Source organism: Vigna angularis, chromosome 3 (assembly GCF_016808095.1).
Source record: "Vigna angularis cultivar LongXiaoDou No.4 chromosome 3, ASM1680809v1, whole genome shotgun sequence".
Taxonomy (NCBI): Eukaryota; Viridiplantae; Streptophyta; class Magnoliopsida; order Fabales; family Fabaceae; genus Vigna; species Vigna angularis.
The window spans coordinates 31,810,311-31,828,645 of NC_068972.1; the positions used below are offsets into that span (position 1 = coordinate 31,810,311).

The 18,335-nt window shown below is 33.1% G+C and overlaps 1 protein-coding gene across 1 annotated transcript; it reads right to left on the bottom strand.

Annotated features, from left to right (window-relative positions):
- Nucleotides 1–4,360: 4,360 nt before the first annotated feature.
- On the bottom strand, nucleotides 4,361–10,378 carry LOC108319822 (uncharacterized). The gene is made up of 2 exons (XM_017551110.2): nucleotides 9,969–10,378; nucleotides 4,361–5,094 (listed from the first exon to the last, which is right to left on the bottom strand). The coding sequence occupies exons 1-2, from the start codon at nucleotides 10,323–10,325 to the stop codon at nucleotides 4,585–4,587; spliced, it is 867 nt and encodes a 288-aa protein (XP_017406599.1). The 5' UTR covers nucleotides 10,326–10,378; the 3' UTR covers nucleotides 4,361–4,584.
- Between the last annotated feature and the right edge of the window lie 7,957 nt (nucleotides 10,379–18,335).

Consider the following 18,335-nt stretch of genomic DNA (forward strand, 5'->3'; position numbering starts at 1 on the left):
TACTTGCAAAATATAAAGAGTGATGAAATTTTAGTTAATATATATGTATTAATTAAATTTTTATTAAAAATTGAGGCCCAAAACTAACCCATTTATGACTCTAAAAATGATACGAGTTGATTCATGAATTGTATCACAAAACAACATAGTGTGAACTATAATGCATAACATAGACTGAAATTTAAGCCAAAGAAAAAAGAACTATGTGGTTCAAACCTCCTATGCAAATTGGAAGATGAACGACACAAATGAATGTGCTTGGAAAGAAATCTTACCACGCCACTTGGAGGTGCTCCAAAATGAATAAGGATTGAGTTGCCACTTGTACCTATGTGGAAGGGACTCACCCTTGAGGGGGAGATGTTGGGTATCCAAGTGTGAGTCTAAGTCCCAAATTGGATAGAAATGAGAAAGTAAAGCAGTATATAAAGATGAAAGACCCATTAACCCATTGTCTTAAGGTTTTGGGTAAAGAGTAGTGTTGATCCCTTATATAGTTGGCTCAGATGTTATTGGTGTTTGTGTAACCCACAGAGAACCTCCTTCTCGATAAACCCAACATTAAGATGATACTCACAAATAAGATAGAAAAAATCCAAATTTGAAAGTGATACAAGTGCAACTCTCTTATTTATAAGAATAGAAGTTGATCTCATCAAGTAGCTAATCACTTCCTAATTAAAAATTAAAGATGAGTATACTACAAGATATCCACTAATTAGAAGCATCATATGCAAGGTACTCCTAATGTGAAGTGTGTTAAAGAAGATACTAAAATGTGTACTCTAAACTTGATTTCTCTCAAGTGCATATGCTCCAAGCTGTTGGTTTTCTCAAGTGCCACTTCATGACAATTGCATTGAGTAAAGAACACCTTTCGCTGAGCAAGTTATCCATCATAGGGAACAAAAGAAATCTCGCTAGGCACCACCTAATTTTGTATAAAGGAATGGTGAGTGTTGATATATGATTTAAGGTCACATAAAAAAGCACCTAAAATTATAAGAAAAAAGTGTACACATTTTCAATTTCTTCGTAGTAGAGTCTTCATCATTAAGGCTTCATCTTCTTTTTTCCTCTTACTCCTGGTGTTGTTTCATTAGTTTAATGCAAATTTGGTAGTCATAAATCAAGTTAGTGTTAGCATAGTTGCCTATAGAAAAAGGGGTTTAATAGAGTTTTTAGAATATTCTCACAAAAAATTAAACTAGACCATCTAGCTAATAAGAAACTAGAAATAATATAACATAGGTTTATTCTTGTTCACCCAACTCATGCGCTACATTTAGTTTTTTCTTAAGAACAAAACTTAAAAGGTTTCAACTTAAAACTAATCAAATAAATGATTGCAACAAGTGTAAAAACCACTTTTGATTATAATGAGTATAAAATCACTTCTAAATATCTCAAGTACTCAAACTACTCCTAATTGTTAGAATTCTAAGTGTGAGTCTAAGTCCCATATTGGATAGAAATGAGAAAGTTGAGCATTATATAAAGGTGAAAACTCATTAACTCATTACCTTAAGGTTTTATGTAGAGAGTGATGTTTATCCCTTATGTAGTTGGGTTTAGATCTCATTAGTTTTATATTTCCCTTTATATCTCTCTAGCATCTTAATATTTTCCTCTGAACAAAAGATCACTATATGATTAATATTATTTGTATTTCTCATAAATTCTTATAGGTTTTTTATCTTCATCTTGATATGAAAAATCTTGATTTTGACGAGCATTTTTCTTTATATATATATATATATATATATATATATATATATATATATATGAAAATATAGTATAGCATCTAGATTTAGATTGATGTAAGATTGTTTAGAGATAGAGTAATAACAATAACTAATCTACATTGACATTTAACGTGCTGAAAATTATATATTAGTTTAGTATGATATAATTACAAGTATTAAAATATTTAATGATGAATTTGAAGTTTTGATCAATTTCAAAAGGCTTATACATAATCATGAAAACATTTTAAGGATTAATAGAAAACACTCCATTTCTTATATTAGGAGTTAATTAGTTAGTTTCTCACTCTCAAACTATCACATACTTTGGTTTTATTATTTTAGTTATTAATTTAAATAAGTATTCCTCCAAGTTGAGGGTGTCACATTCTATTATTCATTCTTGATTTGAAGTTGTGTTAAAATTAATTATAATAGGTTAACTCCTTTATTCTTGATTTGAAGTTGAGGGTGTCACACATTCTATTATTTATTCCTCAAACTTTAATAGGTTAACTCCTTTAGATATATTACTTTTGCCAAATAAAGGATGTGTTAAAATGACTTTGGAACCCAGAAATTGGTTTTGGGTTCAAATGAAGAAATAAAAGTTTTCTATTCAAAATAAATCCAAGTTGTATTCAATAGGAGGTGAACATTTTGAAGCGTCAGAAAGGATCAATGATATTGTTTACATGCTGCAATTACCAAGTGATTATGAGAATGGGGAGATCAACCTTCCATATGACTGATTTATTTTTATTTGATGTAGGCGATGAAATTGATTTATGGATGAATGCTTCTGGAAAAGGAAAGAGTAATGAAAATCCAACGTATCAATTTAGGGAGGATCTAATTAGACATGAGAAAGTTTTGCTAAACCTAATGAAATAGGTAAAACAAGATCATGATGGATTAAAAGTTAAATCATAATGGAACACGCTTTTACAAGTAAAAGTAAAAGAAGGCTCTAGAATTAATACAACTTAGGCTAAATAGTCGATTAAAATTCATTTCCTACTTTCTTTTTTTATGATTTTTTTTTAATTTTAATCTTCACCGTAGTAACTAATGGAAGTAATGGATCAGATTTAATGTTTTCCATTGTTAAAGGGGCCTTGCTCCCTCCTCCACCACCACTCCACCTCTCCAACCTTCTGCAAAAAGAATTTAATTACAAAAATAATTTTATTTATTTTTAACTTTATTTATTTACTTTAAATTCAAACTCTATCTTTCTATGCATTTTTACTTTTCACTCAGTCTCACCTCCCAACTCTCCTTTTATCTCTTTTCAGATTCTCACCCCCCGAAACTCCACCACATCCGTTTGTTTTAATTACAAAAATATTAATATAATAAAATTATATATTTCATATAATTAAACTAATAAATATTTTTTTTTATAATTATAAAATTGTTAAAGAATACAAAAACCATATATAAAAAATATATATTATACAAAAACATTAAAACAAAAAACTAATTATATATAACTGCAAAATACAAAAAAAATATAAATATAAACTAATAACAATAAAGATCTTCAAAAATACATTATTAAAATACATCAAAAATATACTAAAAAATAATACATCAAAACATATAAATTACATTATTAAAATATCTCCAAAATTAATATAAAAAGATAAACTAATAAAAATAAACTGGAAAATAAACATGTAACTTTAAACGGATGTGAGCATCCGTCAACGGATGTCAACATCCGTTTAAGGCAAAACGGATATCGACATCCGTTTCCGTTTTTTAAACGGATGTTAACATCCGCTGAGGGATGCTCACATCCGTTTAAAGATTATAGGTGTATTTTTTTAGGGTTTATTACGCACCTTCACAACGAATCATTCAAGCACCACCACACACCGATCTTGGCACGGCTGATCAATTGCTTCCACCACCACTTGCAATCTCTCACTAAGCACACCAGCTAATGAAAGTCCACCACACTCTAAGACCACAATTCTATCACAATTAAAGAATGAGAGGAAGAAGTGGAACGTGAAAAAGAGGAAGAAGAGCACAATGAAACAATAAGGGGATGAACAATAAAGAGGAAGAAGAGTTGTCACTGCATACATGTAAAGGATTGGAGTGGGTAGAGGTTAAAAAATATTAACCCTAAAATTTTACTAAGGGTAAAATAGAAATGGGAAAATAAAGAGAGGGATAAAATAGAAATGGGGTGGTGGAGGGAGAAAGGGGTGGTGGAAGGAGCAACACCCTTGGGAAAGCTTTCTTTTGCTGGTTACAATTTTGGCCCCATTCCTCTTTCTTTTCTTTATATCTTTTATATTTCAAGACTATCCATACATCAAATTTATAAACATCACGTAAAAAGAAAATCATTATATAAAAAAATCATCATTTTTTATATACACATTTCGTTTTTGAATTTTATCCTTAATAATTATTTCTTAAATGATTATTTAGATATATAAAATAATTATTTTACCAATTTTATTTCTTAAATGATTATTTTTCTATTTTTTTTTTTCATTTGACCGTTTTTTTAAACTTAATTTTTTTTAAAACTAAAACTATCTGTAATAAAAAATACCTATAAAATAAATAAAAATTATCTTTTATGGTAAATATTTAATAATTATAATTTTATTAATTTTTGTTATTACAGTGATCAAATGTACACAACACATGTTTTCAGAAGTGATAATAATCGACATAATTCATCATCTAACAGACTACATATAAATTGACAAACAACTATCATAAACCAACGTATTGGTTTTTCTCTTCATCCGAGGAAGATGTATAAGATCACATCCAACTCATCCAAGATATGGTGGCAGAGGAGAGACTATTACAGCATCTTTGTCCATATGCCCAAAAATGGAAAAATTGCAATAAGCAATCGAAACAGCAGAGGTGTGTCACTTTTTCTTTCTCTCCTACTCAACCTACCACCATCTGAAGGAATCGTTGGTGATCCATCCATGGCAAAGGAAGACTTTTTCACGGGTCTTGACCTCTCCAAGTGATCCCATCCACCAAAACTCTGTGCTGCTTCTTGGCTGCCCTTATCAACTGAACCATTATCTTCAACTACCCATGATTGGTACCCATTTTTGGTTCTCTGGTTTTCAGCAGGTTCTTCCTCAAAGATTGTGCCTTTAGCACGGCGAGGTTTCCTCCTCGTCCTGTTCTTGCGTTTTGGTTTGCTCTCTGACTGTCTCCATAATTTATCAAATGCTAGTGCAAGTGCTGACTGACCAAGAGGAAGAGCTAATGCCATGAGGAAAGCTTTAGGGCCACTAGATAGCAACCATGATGCAAGGATGACCGGTAGAGTCCAACCATAGGATTTGAAAATCTGCATTTAAAGAAAAATGGAATGCATCGTAACACATCATGCACACAATTATTTCAATCCATATGTAGACACAAGGTGTTGTAAGCTTATGTAATAAAAATAACAACAGCAACAACCACAAAAATCTGGTAAACCATTAGGTGTTGAAAAAGGTGCTACACAGATTTCTGGAAAGTTACCAATTATGGCACTTCTCTCTCAGTATAAATTTTACCAAAAGAAATTCTGAGTGCTTAATTAGCTAAGGCTTTTGGGCAGTATTATACTTTTAAATAGGAAAGCAATGATGGATAATATATTTATAGACAGAATAAATTACACATACATAAGTGATATGTAACTAGCAATTACTTTTGAAAGCTTTTCAATCCTTTAATGCAAGGATAATTAGAAAGTGTTGTGGATATATAATTTTATGGTGATAGTGTTAGGATAGAGAATATAAATAGAAGGATACTGGGGTAAAGGGGAGAGATTCAGATTAGTAAGGATTTGTAGGAATAGAGCAGTAGCTCTTTTTATAAAAGGGGAAACCCTTGAGGAAGAGTGTTCTCTCTGGTTTTTTCATCTATTTCAATGAAATATTTTATCTCCCACTCTCAATTCTTGGTTCCTAACCAAAAGGAAAAGCAACACCCATTTAGTGACTTAAAGAAGAGAGAATAACAATTATGGAAATGAGAATGAGAGTAAACAAGGTACTGATTTTGAGAAAATGCCAATAAATATACTTCAGTTTTGGATTAAGATTGACTGTGCGGCCAGTGGTAAAAATGCTACAAGAATTGTCTAGAAACCAAGCATTAAAAACAATGATCTCTCCACTCTAGGATGGTTTCATGATTTAGTCCCAGCAACAATTATTAATAAGCAAGGCTTGAATCTTCCCTTAATTTTTTTGTTTAAGTTTGGAACCAAAAGCACTTGAGAAAAAAATTAATTTGAATTTCCGAAACATACTCTTACAAAATGCAAAAGAAATACGAAGATAAAAGTGTAAAACAAATGTTCTAAAACTTAGATGCAATATTAATTGTTGATTCATTTTATTTGGGAAATTAGCTCACTTAATTGTGGTTGTCTTAATCTGTTACCAAGCATTCTCTTATTAGCTTTTAATCCTACATTACTTAAGTAGACTCTAGTTTTTTAAATGTGCTTTATCTATGTCATAATCTAGTTTTGTCACGCATTTCTAACATTTGGCTTAGCTTAATCTTGTTAGATACCTTTTCAGTTTGTCTTAAAATTGTTAAGTTTTGTCTTGGAACTTTTGTTTTCTAAATCTCTTAACTCTCTTGGTAGAATTGTTTCTCTTTCACTTGACACCCTAGTACAAGAAAATTTGATAATAAACTCGTTATCACTTTTAAAAAGTATTGAGAGAATTGGGGTAATCTTACCTTGTCTAAAATAAAATAGCCGAAAGACTTGTGAAGATTATATTGACTAATTTTATTTTCTAATCCTAAGTTGTTACTTGTTTAATTTTTGTTTCTTTTCTGCAAATTGTTTTAGGAAACATGTCATGTTCTTCTCCTCTTTCTCCCATTGCCGTCAACTTCAAGATTGAAAATGAATAATTAAAAAGAAACCACACATGAGATATGAAAAAAGAAGGATAAATCAAAGAATTTGGTGATGCTAGGAGGAGATTTGAAGAAGGGAAAAAGACTCTTTGAAGAGTCAAAACATTAAGAAGAAAGGAGAAGGATTTCATGAAGTCCTTCTCATCATGGAAGCCAAGAGGAAGAGGATCAGCGGGAGCTCCATAGATACAATTGAAGAAGACATGAATCCATGAACTTCAAAGTGTAAAAGCCCAACATCAAGATTCCAAAATCTTATGGTACCAATGATCCAGCAAAGTACATTGAATGGAGGCTAAAGTTGAACAAATTTTTAGATTTTCTAATTTTGATAAGGACTAAAAGGTCCAAATAGCTAGCTTATTAGAATTTGAAGACTATGTCATGACTTGGCGGCACAAATATTGATAGACATTGGGCAAAAGGATATGACCATGCGTGGTCTCTTGGGTATCAGAGTAGGTTTCTGTCCCTTAATCTACACATTCTTTAGTTCCATTTGTCTATGATAGTAATTAAAAATTGTTCAATCCAATAACAGTATTGACCTCTACAAAAACAACAGTATGTTAAACATACATTTTTGCTTATGTTTACTAAAATTTGCTTGCTGAGGACATGTCATATCTGGAGAAAACTGTTGAGATCGTTGTTCATGGTGAGTTTGGTGCATTAATCTTTTATCATGGTTAAGCAATGTTGTTTTGTGGTCGTGTACCCTAAATTATATGCATTGAAATAAAGCCAACAGAATCTGAAAGTGATAGGTTCTTTTAATCAAGAACCTATGAATAGCACTAGAAACACAACACATAACAGGTACTCGGAATTATACAGCCTCCTTTTATTGAAAAGAATCAACAAGAATGGTGTTACAACGTAACCCGAGAGCTTAACCTCTCTCCAAAGAACTACAAGAGTTCTCGCAAAACAAAAATACTCCAAAACTGTCCTCTCACCAACCAAGCCACCCCTTTTATACTGACTTTCCTAACTGCCTTGGCAGTTAGGCTGGGTAACGTTTCTCCTTCTACTATATACAATTAGTTCCCTAACAGAAAGACAAGTCCTTGTCTCTAGCAATCGAAATCCACAATAGGAACTACTACAATCCCTGTAGCTTAGCTGAGACAATCCTAATCAGGATACACTGCATCAGTCACTCAAGAGATGACCTCAACAAAAATCCATTGAAAATAATTGTCTGCCAATCTCATGTAGTAGAATATTTTTCAAATAGAAATATATGAATGTGAGGAACGGTTTCATCCTATGACACTCAACTAAAAGATATATTTCCATTACATTGGTTACAAGTGTGAAATTTTGATAGCAAGATGAGCAATATTGTTAGCATTATGCATAGAGAAAGCTATGAATATTAGAGAGAAATTGAACACAAGTTTTCCCTCTCCAGATTTCAAAGGCCTGAGATCTCTCCCAAACCAATCTCTCACTCAACAGAATGCCCTAATCTTCTCTCACTATCTCTGTATAGCCTGTCTGTCAAAAATCTGTTATATGTTTAATTAACAGTCACTAACTCTAGCTCTTGCTCCCTAGCTAACAGATTTCATATCCCAGCCCATTAGGTCAAGTTTCTAACAGAATACATTACATGAAGGATTAACAGAACCCATGGTTACAAGACATTTAGGTAAAGGGTCAAGCCAATACTCGAGGTTTGTCTGACAATAAAATCAAATTAAATGTATTAAAGTATGTCTGCCCCAACCCATATGTATTTTTCCATATGACACACCGTTCTTGTGTCAGCTCCATGCATTAAAACAGCTCACAAGAAAATATGGGTGACATTTAAGGTCCAGAGCCAAAATGCCTCTCTTTCTTGTAGTAAGAGAAAGATATGATACTGACAGAATATGCAAATTATATCACTTTTCAAGCTAATCACAGTCATGGCAGCATGGGCAAATGATGGGAAATCATTCATTAAGACAGTAGTATCTTCTTTGACACATTTTCACACTTCAACAGTATACGAGTCCTGATTTCATCATGAATGGTAAGGAAACAAGAAAGAAATTCAAAAATCTTTACGAGTATGTAGTAGCTGATTTAGAGCAAGGGATGTTGCTGTAGTTAAACTCTAAAGCAGGAAAAGCCTCCAAGTTAAAAATAACCTTTGCAGAAAAACTTGCATCCATCTCTTATCATATAAAGTCGTGTAAAGGGGTTCAATTTGATGACTAATTAGATGCAAGATTTTGTAATATCTACTCAACCAACTTGGAGTTTCTATCATGGATTATAGAGTTTAAATTATATGTACTATCAATATAACTTTTTTACATAAATATTTGATGAAATTCATCATCACCACATCATAAAAAATGAATACGATGATGTAATAAAATGATCAAAATCTATTGCAGGTCTTCCTATACACGATGCATACAAATCAGTTCTGGTGCATAAAATTTATTTACCTGTGCAAACATTCAACAAATCTTAAAATTGTAAGACACAAGGTAATATTTTACTCATTTATCAATACACTTCCATCTATACCCATAAATTATAAAAAGCGACCATTCTCTAAACAAAACACATAACTAAAAAAATGTCTACCTTCCTTATAAACTACTTATATCTTCCATATAAAAATTAAAAAGGCATCATTCAAACAATCCAAAACACCAAGTCTCACACTCTCAGATTATGCTTAATCCCGTAGCAAGCTGTTACACACGTAACAGAGAAAAAATAAAGACAAATGTTAACCAGTACTTTTAGGATACCCTGAAGGAATGTTTTTGATGGAATGCATAAATGCACGTTCCGTGTAATTTTCACTGCATTCTCGTTTTATCAATGCACTTCCATCTATATCATAAATTCTAAAAGGAAATCATTCCCTAAACAAAAACATTACTAAAAAATTGTCTACTTTCCTTCTAAACTACTTACATCTTCCCAAAAAAAATAAAAAGGCATCTTTCAAACAACCCAAAATATCAAGTCTCACACTCTCAGGGATGCTTAATTCCGTCGGAAGCTGCTACACACATAACAGTGAGACAAAAAAATAAGACATGTTAACCTGCACTTTTAGGATACCCAGAAGGAATTTTTTTAATGGAATGCATAAAAGCACGTTCCCATGTAATTTCACTGCATTCTTCAGTAATTTACCATAAAAATAAAAAATAAAAAATAAAAAATAAAAAAATCTTATTTTAATTCTTCAACCACATTTGCATGGCCCAAAAAAAAAACCAAACACGGACTTGATACGGAAACAATATAGAGAGATAGCTTCACCTGCAGAAACCAGACACCATCAATGGCTTCTTCCACAATTCCACTAGAAATGTCTTCTTCATCTTCCGGGAATTCTCTTTCCTCATCAGACCACCAGCGTCTCTTCCTCCCATATCCTTGTTCTTGTTCTTCCCGTTCCTTGCCTCTGGGGCCGTTGGAGGTGAAATTTCGGGGTCGAAAGGATTCGGCGTTGGAATCCCAACGTGGGAAGTTGTTGGAGGAGCAAGAGACGAGAGAAGGGCAAAAGGGTCTAGCCAGAAGAAAGGGTCGCCATGAGGAAGATAGCTGTGAAGGTGGAATAGGGTGACCCAGAAATTTGGAAGAGTACCAGTAGCATTGGTGAAGATGGGTCTCCATTCGACACCACACCTCTTCATTATCTTTCTTCGTTTATTTCACAAAATTATAAAATGTCCGAAACTTGACATAAAACAAATGTTTAAATACAATATATATATATATATATATATATATATATATATATATATATATATATATATATATATATATATATATATATCAATTCATCTATAAAATTAAATATTAAAAGTAAATTAAATTTTAGAAAATATTGTGTAAATTTAATTTGTGTTTAGATGACAACTAAAATTATTTTTAGTTCTCATTTATGAAATATAAAAAAAGTGGATTAGAAAAAAAGACATGGTTTAATAGAAATTTATAGAAAGGATGAAGAAAATAATACGTTTTTTTTTGTTATCTTAGTTTGTAATACTTTTTTTAGTATAATACTTTGTTTAAAGAAAAATTTATAAAAAATAATTTTTAGGTGAAAGAAATAAAGATATAACTATCGAAAACAAAAATAATAAATTAAGAATTAGGATACATGATAATAATTAGTTTGGGATGTATATTAACAGATTTTTTTTTTTGTTTGGATGATAGGTTATGTATTCTCATTTCTTGTTAGTATAACTACGAAAGACATAATATCTCAACTAGGTTCATACTTCATCCATGAATAATCATGATTCATAAGGATATGTATGGAAAAGAAAGAAAGAAAAAAAAAATGAGAGACCAAATCCAAATCCAAATCCGTATAATCATAAGAACATATATGGATGTAAATCAAACTTATTTCTAGAAAAAATCTTAACTAATATAGGTAGAAAAACTTTCAAACAAGTCTTTATTATTATCATTATAGCAAAAGTTATAGTTGATAGACAATGTATAACTCTTTCTATTTAATAGTGTAGTAACTCAAATGTTATGGTTTGATGACCCGTTTAATTTTTGCCATGGAACAATTGATGCAAGGCTTCTAAACTATTTAAAATAACTTGATTTATCACAAACATATTATTTACACTTTCACCATCCTTTATGGTAAATAATTTGTGTGGACCAGTGAGGATGACAATTTTTCAAAAATGAACATTTTTATTCCCTTCGTAGTTAACTATTAGGGAGTCCCATATTTCCTTTGCAATATGTGCTCTTTCTTGTATTCATTTTTAATTGCATAAATGAGTGTGTACCTAGCTTTGTTATTTAGTTGCCTTTGGTTGTATTTTTGTTTTCATAGTCCTTCCTTGGGGAAGTGATTTTAGTGTCTCCTCTTAAGATGATTAAGCACAACTGATAGTGTGTAGACTTAATGTATATCTCTATTCTATCTTTTCAATATGGAAAGTTTTCTTCCAAGAATGGAAGGGGTTTAGGGAAGGATGATCCTTCATAAAATAGTTGGTTCCATGCTTGCCATCTTTAGACTCAACCATTTAGATCTTAAGTTCGGATACCAATTGTGAAAAACAAAAACTAACACTAGAAAGGAATGTTGAATTGTGTTTTACAATTTCACACTTTTTTTCTTATATTGTCTAAGTAGGCATAGTCAGATAATTTGTACGTTGATGTGAGAAAATATATCAAATTTTTCTTAAAGTTTTGATGGCATACCCCTGGCCATGACCTAGCATATTCATGAAGAGTTGGAGGAATCTATGGAAGATGGGTCTAGACTCTTTCTCTTGGGTCATCTTAAGTCAACATGAAGATTTAGTAGAGTAAGAATAATTTTGGGATTTGTATTTTTGGCCAAGTAGTCTAGATTTTATTTGAGCTTTGTATTTTAGGCCAAATAGTCTAGATTTTATTTGGGCTTTGTGTTATGGGGCTAGTAGTGTAGAATTTCAATTGGGCCTTGTATTTTAGGCCAAGTAGAATAGGATTTTGACCAAACAAGTCCACAAAGGGCCAAGGCCCAAAGTTGACTATGCTTGGACATCCAAAATGGGTGTATTGACCAAGGAGTCAACATTTTTGCTAAGCTTGGAGGACAAGGGAGCAAGATTTTGTCCAAGGCATGTGGAGGTTTCCCATTGGAGGGTTTTCCTCCTAGTTAGTGTCCATGTGTCACTCTAGGAATGAGAGTTTTTTCATAGGTAGTGGCCACATGTCACTCTCTCATTTTAGAGGATTTTTGCCACTTGTCTCCCTCCTATTAGAGAGCATTTCTCCTTGCTCTCCAAGCCAACCAAGGTGGTTCTTTTAGGTTAAAGTTTCTGTCCATTTTGAGACACCTTAGCCTATAAATAGAGGTGCCCTCCATCATGTAATCACTTTTGATTTAGAGTAAAGTTATGCTATCATTTTTGCGTCATACTACTCTTTTAAGGTCACCCTAGGCTACAACAATCCAAGTGGCCTCCTCTAGCCACCTTCCTCCAAGAGTTGGCCCAACCTCTCTTAGAGAACCATTAAACACATCTTCCCTCACCATACAAGTCACCAAAACCATGAGCTATCAACACCTTTCACCACCACCAAATTTTGCAACCTTAATCCATGAACTTATGGCTCGATTTGCTTCTAGATTTGGCTTGTCCTAGTTAATGCATTGTCATCATTTGGTATAAAGAGCTTTTGTTCTTCAAGAGCTAAGTCTTTTAGTCCTTATCTGTCCTTTATTGTTCTGTGTTGTTGATGTTATTTCTTACTTGTCTTGTGTTCTTTCTTTCCATCTATCATTGTTTTTATCTGGAGTAAACTGTGACAATTTTCAAACTTAAACTGCATCTAGCCCAATTGTCCAAAAAATACGTAAAAATACTCAAATGAAAACCCTTTGAGTCTAGTTTAAAAAAAATTCATTTGAAGTTCTTTGGAGAAAGTTACGAGTAAAATACTTAGCAAAGGTCAGAACTATCAAAATGTTGTAATCAGCGTTTTCCAAGTTATGTTTTGGTAGTTTTGGCTATTGTTTTGTGCTTTTTTCTTTTTTTAGTCATTCCTTAATGTTTTGTTTGGTCAATACATGTTTTTTTGAGTCATTTTAAGTTTCAAATCATTCCATGTTGTCTAGAGTCATGTTTAGTCCTTTTGATGTCTCTATTTCCTAGTTGAAACTTTAAAAATCATAAAAAAAAATACAACTTAGTTTGCAAAACTGAACCATATACAACCATTTGAGGTTCTTATCTTTGATGTCTTTGGTTCATACTTGCCATTAGATCATTGGCAAGCTCTTAAAAAAAAATTCTCTATTGACGTTTCTAGTTTTCAACTTCATTTTGATTCTAGTAGGATTCACTTTTATTTTGTGTTTCTTGTCATTGTGGCTTTTAAAACCCATATGTCATCTTTGTTCCAAGTGTGTGGTGGTCTTATTTTGCACCTTAAAAGAATGGAAAAAGAAGTGAAAAAGCTTTTAAGCATAAGGCTTCAAAGGAGTACGGAAAGAGAGCCTAAAAAGTGCTAAAAAAAAGTGTGTGCTTTGACCACTACCACTATTTTTGTGAAAACTATTTGGAACATTTTGCTCACTGTTTTTGGGATTTTTCTCTTAACTTTCCAATGGCTAAAAGTCTTGGCTATGATGTTAAAAGAGTGACCTTAGTGTCCCATTTGCTCAAAGTTGCCAAAAGACAAGAACCACCCACTTTTCTTCTAGTAATTTTTGTTTTGTGAATCTATTCTAGCACCTTTCATTAGAATTTCTTTTGAGTGCTAACCTTTCTTTCTTAACCTTTAATTTCTTGCTTGTCTTCTTGGATTTCTTAGTTTTTTCATAATTAAATTCCTTTTGCAAAGCCTTTCTTGTTTTTAGACTGTTTTATTGCTTTTATTCCTTGTTTCTTCTTGCACAATTTCGGTTTTGGTTACTTTATGTGGTGTAGGTTCTCTTTGTGAGGTGATCCAATATCTTAGAGGTAGCCTTATAGGTGGTGGATACCCAAAGGAAGCTTGAAGTCTAGAGTGGTAGCCAAAAAGAAAGGAGAGAAACACCTTGGGAGGTAGCTTTGATTTGGTTGTAATTTTTGGCTTTGTAATCTTTCTTTCTGTTTTTCTCTTGTAACTCATGACCTTGTTAGGTGTCTTGGAGGAGTCCTTGGTGCTCAATCCCATCTCCTAACAAGAACCTTTATTTCTTAGTAAATTTCGTTTTTAGTTGGTTAGTTGGAGGAACCAAAGTTCTTCTAACTTAATCATTAGACCTCATAGCTAGTTTATTTGTTTTCTTTAATTGTGATGCTTAGTGTGTGTCAACTTTAATTTCAACTTTAGTTCCCTTTGAGAAATTTGGTTCAAGAGTGCCTAAGGTAAACTTTGGGTAGAAAAGGTTTGGTATTTAAGAAATCCATTGTGATTCACCTCCCTTTCCTGGAAGTGAACTTGGGTGTCTTTTACCTCCTTAAATCTCTTAAGGAACTTTCTTTGAAATTTAGGTATTTGTTTGTTGCATTACATCTTTTTGAAAACCTTTAAGGATGTCTAAGACTAATTCCTTCGAAATTGGAAGTGACTCTCGTGAGGATGTAAAACCCACTTTGAAAAACCCACTTTCGATGCTCATCCTTGTGAGGGAGAACTTCTTATGATGAAAAGGGTTTTCCATAATCAACCTAGTTCACAAGAGCACACAAAAAAAGATAACATCTTCCACACTAGATGTAAAATCTTAGACAAAACAGGTTCCCTTGTTGGAGATAATGGCTCATGTTCAAATTGTTGTAGCACTAGGTTGGTTAACAAGCTTGGATTAACTACTTTTCCTCATCCTCAATCTTATAAACTTCAATGGATCAATGAGGATAAGGAATTGGAAGTTAATCAGCAAGTGATGGTCAAGCTATCCATAGGGAATTATGAAGATAGTGTGCCATGTGATATACCTATGGATGCTTGTCACATTTTATTGGGAAGACCTTAGCTTTTTGATAGAGAATCTCTACATAACGGCCACACCAATGAAATAAATATCACTCACAATAAAAACGAAGCTTGTACTTCATCCTCTCACACCTTGTCAAATGGAAGAGGGTCAAGCACAAATGACAAAGAAAATAGAAAAAGAAAGAGAAAAGGAAGGTAAAAAGAAAATAAAAGAAACCTTTTGTTCTAAGTGTCAAAGCATGATGCACAACTCTCAAGAATGCCCTAACAAGAAAATTATGATGTTAAGGGCAAAAAGCTTGTGTAAAAGTGTAAAGGTCTCCTTGCCATCTTCCTCTAGAAGCATGGCAAGAAAAGACCCAAAGCATCCTTGTATGAGAAATAAAATTTTCAAGAAAAAGGCTCCAACTTTTCAAGACCTTAATCATTCATTGGATTTAAGGTGTATCCTTATTGGGAGCTATATCCTTCACATACTCAGTATTATAACACTTGTTCTAACTTGTGTTATAAAATGAGTATTTGACCCTGGTGGAAAAATAAGGAAGAATTGAAGATTATGAAGAAAAGGAAGTTGTCTTTAGCCCATGTTGAAGATTTGAGGGCAAATAATTTTCAAGAGGGAAGGGATGATGGCATACCCCTTGTCATGACCTAGCACATTCATGAAGTGTTGGATGCATCTATGGAAGATGGGCCTAGACTATTTTCTTGGGCCATCTTAAGTCATCATGAAGGTTTAGTAGAGTAAGAATAATTTTTGGGCCTTGTATTTTTTGTCAAGTAGTCTAAAAGTTATTTGGGCTTTGTATTTTGGGCCAAGTAGTCTAGATTTTATTTGGGCCTTGTATTATGGGCCTATTAGTGTAGGATTTGAATTGGCCTTGTATTTTAGGCCAAGTAGAATAGGATTTTGACCAAACAAGTCCACAAATGGCCAAGGCCCAAAGTTGACTATGCTTGGACATCCAAAATGGTTGTAATGACCAAGGAGTCAACATTTTGTCTAAGCTTGGAGGACAAGGGAGCTAGATTTCGTCCAAGGCATGTGAAGGCTTCCCATTGGAGAGTTTTTCTCCTAGTTATTGGCCATGTGTCCTTCTAGGAATAAGAGTTTTTCCATAGATAGTGGCCACATGTCACTCTTTCATTTGAGAGGATTTTTGTCACTTGTCTCCCTCCTATTGGAGAGGATTTCTCCTTGCTCTCCAAGCTAACCAAGGTGGCTCTTTTAGGTTAAAGTTTCTGTTCATTTTGAGACACCTTAACCTATAAATAGAGGTGCCCTCCATCATGTAATCACCTTTGATTTAGAGTAAAGTTATGCTACCATTTTTGTTCCATACTACTCTTTTAAGGTCACCCTAGGCTAGAGCAACCCAAGTGGCCTCCTCTAGCCACCTTCCTCCAAGAGTTGGCCCAACCTCTCATAGAGAACCATTAATGATGGAATCCGTTTTGGGAACTAAATGGAGATCCATGAAGGGAGCATCAACTTAAGCTAAGGCTAGGAGATTAGAAGAAGAATAAGGACTTTCAAGCTTATTCTTGGTTTCCCTTAATCCTTAGAAGACATTGAACCTCTCATAAAGAGCCATGGTAAAAGAAGATGGAAGAAGAAGATGGATCTTGAAGGATTTTACTCTTGTGGAGAATCACTTACTAATCTTCTTCTTTTATCTTTGTAAATATGTAAAATTTTGTTTAGCTTTGTTTTAGAAGCTTAGTAGCTTTTAGAGTAAAGAGCTTAGTAGCTTTTAGAGTAAAGTAGTGCACCATAAACCTTGATGTAGGTGAATATGTGCTTAAAATGGGTCATAGGAAGCCTTTAGAACATGTCAACATCAAGGAAGGCTCTTATACATTGAACTTGGACGGTAGTTAGGGGGGAAGGCTCCTAGACATTGAACTTGGATGGTAGTTAGGGGGGAAGGCTCCCATTCATCCGCCCTTTCCATAGGAAGCTTCTAGTTCATTTCTAGTGCATTAAAATGCTAGCCTACTCCTTCACCTATAAAAAGAGAGGCAACCTTGTATAATTTTTTAGAACTATTTTGAATGCTAGAGTTTATTTGCCAAAGTTGCAAGTCTCCTTCTCCTTAGTTCTCACTCTAAGAAATGTCTTTTTCTAGACTTTTTCTTACCTTCTACTTCAAGGTTGGCCTCACCTCCTAGAAGAACTTCTACCTAGACCATCCAACACCATCAACCACATCTCTTCATCTTGAAAAGTTTTCGCAACATTCATCATCTCACATGGAGTCCATCCTTTGAAGAGCTTCATCAACGCACCTTGGAGAGTATCTCTTGTTGAAGAAGCATCCTTAAAGCAACCTCCATCAATTAAACACATCTTCCCTCACCATACAACTCACCAAAACCATGAGCTATCAACACCTTTCACCACCACCAAATTCCGCAACCTTCGTCCATGAACTTATGGCTTGATTTGCTTCTAGATTTGGCTTGTCCTAGTTAGAGCATTGCCATCAAGTTTAGTGTTAATTTCTCCTCTCTCTTTAGTTAGAAGTTATTAGATACAATATAAAGTATTTGGAAAGAAAAAATATAAAGTATTTGGAAAGACAAGTGGTTACATACTCATGTAATCACCAATCACCTTTGATTTTGAGACACAATATAAGATTAAGGTGATTACATGATACTCAATATTTTTTTATAGTGGTTTACTTGACCACACATACTATTTCCACCTCTTAACCAACCAGTCCCACTAAGAAAACTAATATGGTGAAGTACACTCGAGTATTCTTTCTCCAAGTTACTATTGGGTTAACAAAGTATTTTATCAACAAGTCACATTGATGCAAATCTCTTAACAACATATGGTGAATACATTCTCTACTTGTAGACTGAAGTTTTATAATATTCTTTGAGTACATATTAGCTTAAAGTCATATATTGTACCTATTGTTTGATTGGTTAACATATGTTTATCAAATGAAGTGGAGCTAAACAAAGTGCTTTATCATATGCTAAACGAAGCATACATACTCGTGATCTGAGTGTACATATTCATGTTTTAAACTCTAAGCTTTATTATATTTAATTACTCAATCAAAATAATGTGATAGAAATTTTTGCTTTAACAAACTTGCTATTTAAATATTCACATATATTTGAGTTTGCACAGAATGTTCGAACTTATTTTTGTGAAAACTTGATTTGTTGAACATATCTTTTGAAAATATCATGTTC